This window comes from Nicotiana sylvestris, chromosome 4, assembly GCF_000393655.2.
Source record: "Nicotiana sylvestris chromosome 4, ASM39365v2, whole genome shotgun sequence".
Lineage (NCBI taxonomy): Eukaryota > Viridiplantae > Streptophyta > Magnoliopsida > Solanales > Solanaceae > Nicotiana > Nicotiana sylvestris.
The window spans coordinates 9,298,079-9,306,070 of record NC_091060.1 but is presented as its reverse complement, the minus strand read 5'-3'; the positions used below and the strand labels follow the sequence as shown (position 1 = coordinate 9,306,070).

At 35.4% G+C, this 7,992-nt stretch overlaps 1 protein-coding gene across 1 annotated transcript; it reads left to right on the top strand.

The window, feature by feature from the left end:
- The first annotated feature begins 220 nt into the window (after positions 1 to 220).
- LOC104245039 (uncharacterized) lies at positions 221 to 3,312 on the top strand. Its single transcript, XM_009800598.2, has 4 exons — positions 221 to 762; positions 1,848 to 1,966; positions 2,179 to 2,294; positions 2,862 to 3,312. Exons 1-4 carry the CDS (start codon positions 351 to 353, stop codon positions 3,106 to 3,108), a joined length of 894 nt encoding a protein of 297 aa, XP_009798900.1. The 5' UTR covers positions 221 to 350; the 3' UTR covers positions 3,109 to 3,312.
- Positions 3,313 to 7,992: the final 4,680 nt, after the last annotated feature.

Here is a 7,992-nt window from a genome sequence, read left to right as displayed (position 1 = left end):
ACTTTACCGTTGCTCCAAGCCTCTCCTCCAGGGGCGGATTTATAGCCTATTTTATGGGGCACATGAACCCATATAGTCTCTCCGCCAAACTAGGTATTTATGTACATATTTGCTAGAATTGATCTAAATATTATCTGGTGTCATTCATGCTTTAAAGGAGCTAAATGGTGCACTTGGTTGAATGCCTAATTAATACCCAGAGGAACATGGAACAATTTTCACATTACTTAAAATCGAGCTGTGAGTTGTTATGTGGACTCTATTGATTCTCTCTTCTATCAATAAAAATATTTTCAACCCTCTACCTTACTAGAGTTAAGATACAATAAATTCAAAGACAAAATACAAAGATGATCACTGCCAACAACAGCATCAACAGTAACATTAATGGGAGTTATGATATACCAGGCAGCAACAGCAGCAGCAGCAGTAGTTTAGGGAATGAGATTGAAGAAATAGAAGATGATAATATGAATAGTGGTTATGTTGTGGCAACTGAGTTGTTGGAGATCAATGAACACAGAGGAGGGTTAGCTTCCATTAAAGAAGGTGAAGTAGAAGGTAGCTTATATTCCTTTGATTTCCACAACAATGGTGATCATACTGTTGTTTATGTTGCTGTTGGTGATAACAACAAGATTAGCAAAGAGTCAAGTATGGATGCTCTTCTTTGGACTCTTAAACATGTTGTGGCTGATCCCTCTTCTACCATTCTTTTCCTCATTCATATCTATCCTCAGACCAAATACATCCCTTCTCCTTGTAAGCTCTCTCTCCCTTTCCTTCATTTTCTGTCTTTAGTTTTCATATCTTTCCCGTACCGAGGGTCATTCGGAAACATCTCTGCCTTCTTGAAGGTAGGGTAGGTCTGCGTATATACTACCTTCCCCAGACCCCATTTGTGGGATTACACTGGGTCTGTTGTTGCTGTTGTTCTTGTACCGAGGGTCTACTGGAAACAACTTCTCTGCCTTTTTATAGGTAGGGGCAAGGTCTGTGTACACACTACCCTCCCAGACCCTACTTATGGGATTACACTGGGTTTATTGTTGTTGTTATTGTTTTATCTTGTCTATCTCTACCTATTGTAATGTTCATTGGGTTGACTTGTAAAGTCAACAACTGAGGTTGGAATGGTTATACGATTGTTTAGATTGATATATTTGATGCAAAAGCCAAGTTTGTAATGGTGATTTTGATTAGTTAAAAATTGATAATTCTGTCAATGAAATCATAATTGACCCCGAGGAATTGATGGAATGGGCTACTGCCTATGAACTCACTTGCTCAATCGAGCACATGATACAGCACTGCCGGCAAGAATTTTGGCACAGATCATGACTCAAGATACTAATGCTTGCATTAGGTTAGACTGTCTACATTACACCCTAGGGAAGCAGCCAGAAGCGAACACACACTATAGGTTGAGGGGCCACTCGCACCCGAAAATTTCCGCAAAAACTCCATGTAGACTCGCAAATATCTTCATAAAATAGTCAAATATTACCATAGACCCCCATACCAAGCTTTATGAGCAGTGATAAATTTAATATTGAATGTCATGGTACCCCCGACATCCAAATCCTGAGTCCGCCTCTAGGTGCGGCCCTTCCCCGGACGCAGTAAATGCAGGATGATTTATGCACTGGGTTGCCAGTTATCATGGCTCTAAGGCCTGCGGATTTTGTGACAATTGTGCCTGAAAGTATAAAAAAGCTCTTCTTAGTCCAGAATCTCCGTTCATTTCATGCTGGGGAGCAGACATCTGATTTTGGATTGGATTAGTTTGTTGTAATCTAGGTGAGACTTCAACATTGACAAATTGTTACTTGTGATGATTACACCAGTGGGAATGATTCCAATAAGCCAAGTGAGTGCTGAGCAGAAGGAGAACCACATGGCTCAAGAAAGAGGCAAGAGGAGGCAGTTCCTTCAAAGGTTTTTTGATGCATGTGCTGCTGCAAAGGTACACATTATTTTGATAAACAAAGATAGCATGAGGCTATGTAAGGCTATGTTGCTTAGACTCTCCGAAGATGTTGTCGGGTGCATGTCGGATTCTCCGAAAGCAGTGCATTTTTGGAGAATCCGACACGAGGCGGCAACATTTTGTAGAGTCCACGCAACAAAAATGTAAGGCTTGAGGCTAACCATGTAAAAAGCAATATTCAACAACAGGTTAAAGTTGACACCATACTTATAGAGAGCGACACAGAAGCAAAAGCAATACTGGACCTTATTCCTATCTGCAACATAAGAAGGCTGATCTTGGGCACCTCTAAAGCCAATCTCAAGTATGAAATTCACTTAAATTTTAGAATGCATTGTCCCCTCCTAGCTATATATATATCCTCATTTCTGAATCTTGTTAATCTTAATTCACTTCCCACTTAAGCAGTGACGTAGTCACACTATCTCAATGGTGGTCAAGCAAACACTCTTCGTTGAAAAATTATATTGCTGTATATAGTTTAAATACTACTTTCTATGAGTATATATTACATCTTGCACGCATTTAACATAGTTGAGTGGGGTAATTTAGTGGTCTAGGGTGTTCAAAGTGAGGTGCTTTTCATGGGTTCAAGTCCCTATCTAAACGTTTTCATTAAACGGAGACCACAATATGTGATCTATTGGACTCTTTTCTAAAAAATTTCTCAATATAAAGCTCTAAAAACTTAAATTTTGTGAAAATACTATAGTTTTATAGTTCTAGTACAAGTGTTTTTATTGTTTAGATTTAACAAATTTGGTGCACCCCTTCATCGAAAAAATTAATTTCTTTAAAGTTTGAACTCCCTTGTCGAGATTCCTGGCTACGATACTGTTCTTAACTATTTCTTTTTGATGGGTTTTTTAAGGAAACTAAAGTCGAAAAAAGGTGGCGGAACAGCGGATGAGATATTACTAAATGCACCTGAATTCTGTGAGGTCAAGATAATATGTGAAGGCAAGGAAATGGTTGAGCTGCAGATGTTTGAAACAACTTCTCCCCAAGCCAGTGCTGGTGACAGTCCAAAGCCAATTCAAAGTCATATCCAAGATCAAAATCAGCCCCAGAATGAATCTTTCAGATGTGGATGCTTTAAACCCAGAGTCATGCAGTAAATCTTCAACAATCTGCATTAGATCAATACCAAAAATTCAAGACTGGATGTCAATTTCAAGTATTACCACCAAAACCTGCCCCAAGGTTTATCATATCATAAAATATGCATGAACGTCTGTAACTATTCTATATCGATAAACAATTAACATACACACCATCTCTGATATCTTAAAAAAGACGTAAAGTTCTCTTTTTTCCTTCAATCAACTACATATCCTTAGATCCTAGTCAATGGCGAAGCCAAGAATTTCTCCAAGGATGTTTAAACTTAAAAAAGTAAAAAATAGTTCCGCCAAAGAGTGTTCAATATATGTAATATACCTCTAAAACCTAATATTTTACTTATATATATAGTCTAATTTTCCGACAACCTTACCAAAGAGTAGCTTCTCCCCTCATCCTAGTAACTTTGGTCTTTGCATAACTTACAAGTGAATCTGAAGTTGGTCCTATAACACAAACTTTTGGTATCAGTCAATTCTCACCCTTATCATTTTCTGCAGCCTTCTCAATTCTAAGGCATCATAGTTTTGATTTTTATTTTCTTTTCTCATTTGAATTCAGTTCTTTCTATGTTCTACTAGTAAGTACAACTCTGTATTATTATCCTAAAAGATATCTTCTGTATGCTGTGTTAAAAAGTTCCAATCTTTTTGGAACTTAGAGCCAATAAAAGGTTTGTTCACCTTACTCATAAAGAACTTCACAAAATTAGTACTATCAAACTTTATCAGTAGAAGCAAACACACACCTAGATACCTCAGATAACCGTGAAAAAAGAAACAAAAGGAACAAAGTTGAAGCTTACCTCAACAGATAATCAACGACGAAAGAAGATCAAATATCAATAGGTGCAGAAAACCGAAGCAACAACTCAAGAACCCATAGACGAAGACGTAGGGAAAAAGAGTTGGACATGGTGAGAAACTAATACTTCAGCCTCAATGTAATACTACAGGAGCCAGTAATCAAAAACTACAGCAGACAATAGAAAAATACAGTGAGATACATAGGAAATGTAGAAGAAAGCACAATTCATTGAAGAATTTTTTCAAACACCTACAGAACAAAAGCTCTTGGCAGGTAAAAGCAATTTCTCCAGAGAAAACACAAATTTCTAACATGCTATCAAAGATGGAAAAGATGATAGTAATAGAAAGCACAAGATATATATACTTGCAGTAATCTATCATTTAGACTTTTTTTTTTTGTTAGCAAGAAAAATAATGGAGAAATGATAAATTACTAAAACAAATATACAAAAAAGATCAGCCACCTATAGTTTTCACATAGATATGCAAATGTTCCAAAGAATAATTTAAAACTTAAGAGGTCACAATTCGAACGGTAGTGTCACGAGTTTGAATCTCAACAACCTTTTAATCACTGTTTTCTGTTAATTCCCAATCTCAAACATTCTATACATATGTGAAATACCAGTCGAAGCTTGAATTGGTTCAGTCTGCTCACATATGTGAAATTCCAGTAAGTGTTAGATCAGTGAAGGGGCGTAAGCGTAAAGTTGCTGCCACGTGATCACTAGATCACGGGTTCGAGCTGTGAAAATAGTCCCTTTGTAGAAATTTAGGGTAAGGCTGCGTAGTATAGGCCCTTATGGTCCGCCCTTCTCCAGACCTCACGCATAACCAGAGCTTAGTGTTGGGATCGAAATAACATAATGCATACGGAAACTAACAATACAAAGCTTGGTGGACGATAAATCAGACGACAAAAGAAAAATATGTTAAACCAATCATAATAGTTTATAATAGTTTGGTCAATTGATCTACGTATGATAAACTAATATAAAAGAAAAACTATCGAGAGGTGGATATTTTTCTTGTACTCTTGTGAGAAGCAAAGATCCTTAATTTATAGATGTGCAAAACTTGTCGTCCAAGAAAAGTATAAGACATATTAAGGAGACGTAATCCTTTTAGAAGTCTTTTTCCATTCTTTCAAGAAAGAGAGTCCTAATAAATTAGAAATTCAGGGCAAATCCTAACACTTAGTGCACCAGACTGCCTTTCATTAAGTGTTAGATTAGATGTATTTTTGGTCCTCGCTTGTTGTCCCATATATTTTCAGTTTCTGCTGTTGCAAGAAATTCCTGTTAATGATTCTAAAAGAGAGTGAATAACAATACGAGAGTTAACTAAAGAAAGAGTAGATATTACATCAATTTTCCAAAAGAAATATTAAAGTATGCTTAGGTACGACAGTTATTAACTAAAGAAAGGGTTGATATGACATACAATGCCTGAGAAATATTAAAGTATGCTTGGGTAGATATTCATTACTCTCTAAATCTTGTGCATTCAAATTAAAGCAAACGCAAAAATAGTTGGGTAATTATGCTTGCTAACAAAATAACATGCACCATAATCATCATATAAAAAAAAGAAAAAGAAAAAGAAAAAAGGAAAACAACAAAGCCATACAACATTTTTTGGACGAATAAAAGTCTGTGTCACCACATTATTACGATTATGGACATTCTTGAAAATTTAAATCCTTTTTTTATATAATCGACGGCGAAGTCGGAATTTTTACCATAGAGATTTCAGAAAATAAAAAAGTAAACATACAAAGAAATCAAGGGATTCCCCTTCCGCCAACCTAGCTCCGCCCATATCTCTAACAGATTGTTTTGTAATTATGCATATATTGTTAGAAGATAATTCTTATATCTCCAAAATAAAATATAATATATTCATTATCATTTACTATCGATGATTAATAACCATTATTATAATATTATAACTAATTTTTTATTAGCCTTAATGGCTTTAATTTGTAACAGCCATCTCAATAGCCTTTGAATGACATTTAATAATTTTTAAAACGTTGCTTAGAAGTTAAAATCTTTGGATTATATATATATTTTTCTATGTGTTACTTTGTGTAGGAGAGTGAACAAAGTTAAAACTTTTCTTTCCTTTTCTTTTGTACTGGGTTTTCTTTTATACAATCTTTGTTGTTTCTGCTCCTAGTTTATACTAGAAGAGCTTGTTGAATTTTGGGGGATATGCCTAATTTTATTCATTACGGTGTAGGCGAAATATCCTTAAGGACAGTATCTTTGACACGCCTCAGGCTAAACCTCATATTCTCGATAATCATCCAATATTTTTTCCAACAAATCTTAAGGATATTTCACACTCTATTCTCATGGAGAATACCGATTGCAATATTTGGCTGATGCTCATTATAATGGAGTACTGAAATTCTCAAGTATTTCGTACTGCTCACAATTTAATTATAGCAGCCACTAATTCCAAGTCCAAGCTCCATCCAGCAGAAGTGAAAGTAATGAAAGAGATAGCCAAAAAGCTTGGGAAAAGAGATTGAGATTTTAACAAGGATCCTTGCAGTGGAGAAAGGAACTGGAGTATTGCAGTTATAGTTAAAGGAATTGAGAGTTCTGTTGCTTGTGATTGCTCTTTTAACAATAATTCTACCGGCCATATTACCTCCATTGTGTCAAACGGTTCGACTCCTTTTATTTTATAAAGGAAGATGTCACAACTTGGCAAGAATTCCGAGTCACGCCATTATTTGGAGACATTGAAACCATTTGTTGTTGATGTTCCTCGTAAATATTATTCTAGTATGATCTTCAACCTAATTACTGAGAACTTATATTTTAAAATAAATGAGAGCATGCTTTGCGAGGACACAAGAGAGTAAATTAAGATTTATTAAGATTATATCATTATATATTTTGAGTATTAAGATTGAGATATTAAATAAATTTACTACATAGAAGTGTTGCAACAAGCATTTGGTGTTATTATCTATTATTGATGTGGTTAAATTTATTGTGTAGTTGGATTTCAAATGTGTTATTTGATTTCTTTTGAAGAAAATCAATCAAGAGCATTGACTTGCATTAGTTAGAATTAATGGATTTTCTTATGAGAAACAAGTAAAAATCTTTATGAATTGTGAAAATATTATATTCTTAACTTGAAATTTTCTAAAATGTGGGGGATCGAGTGTCCAGAGTGTTATAGCCTGGTCATAAGAAGGGAAATGTGAGGGAAAAGATTATTTTATGATTTTGATATCATTGAAAGTGGTCAATATCAAACGTATGATTGGGGAGAAAAGTCATTTGAAGATATTTTAAAGACAATGAGGGATAGACAGTGTGACTATTTGACAATGTATAGGCTTGGAGGTTTGCCATTTACATTACAAATATGGTTTTTTGAGTGTTGCTCTATGGTTGACAAGCATCTAGCTGTTCGCATTGGCACAAATGTGCCATGCATTCTTAATTGGAAAGTCACTGAAACTCCAACATATGCGGATTTGGCTGGCGGAGTGATCATGTCTAGTATCGACAAGGTAAACATTTTGTACCATAATACTTCTTCATATATGATTTCAATTTTTCTTTAAGTATGTATATTTATGAATATGTCACAATTTCCTTTTTCTACTATTGTAATCCAGTTTTTCTTCTTGTAATTGAACTATAGGAACATTTCCCCTACTCGTGAAGAGATGTCAACTCTGAACATCGCGACACTTTTTGAAGTTACTGCCGATGATGTTGCATCAGGGGAGGTGCCTGCCTTTCACACTGATGTTGTTGCTGCATCTCCACCTTGTCCTCAGAATATGGAGTAACAATCTAAACGACCTTATCCTCAGAATACGGAGCAACAGTCTAAACGATATTTTCCTCAGAATATGGATCGACAGCCTAACCCGAGTTATGATCCTTCAGTGCGTATTGATCTGTTGAATGCTGAAGTTGAGAAGTTGAGGAGTGCTGTTGGAAAGGTACTAGAGCTTTAGATTTTCTATAGTTTATCGGTACTGTAGACATGTGATTTTTGACCCTCCCCAAGATCTTTTATATATTAGCGTAA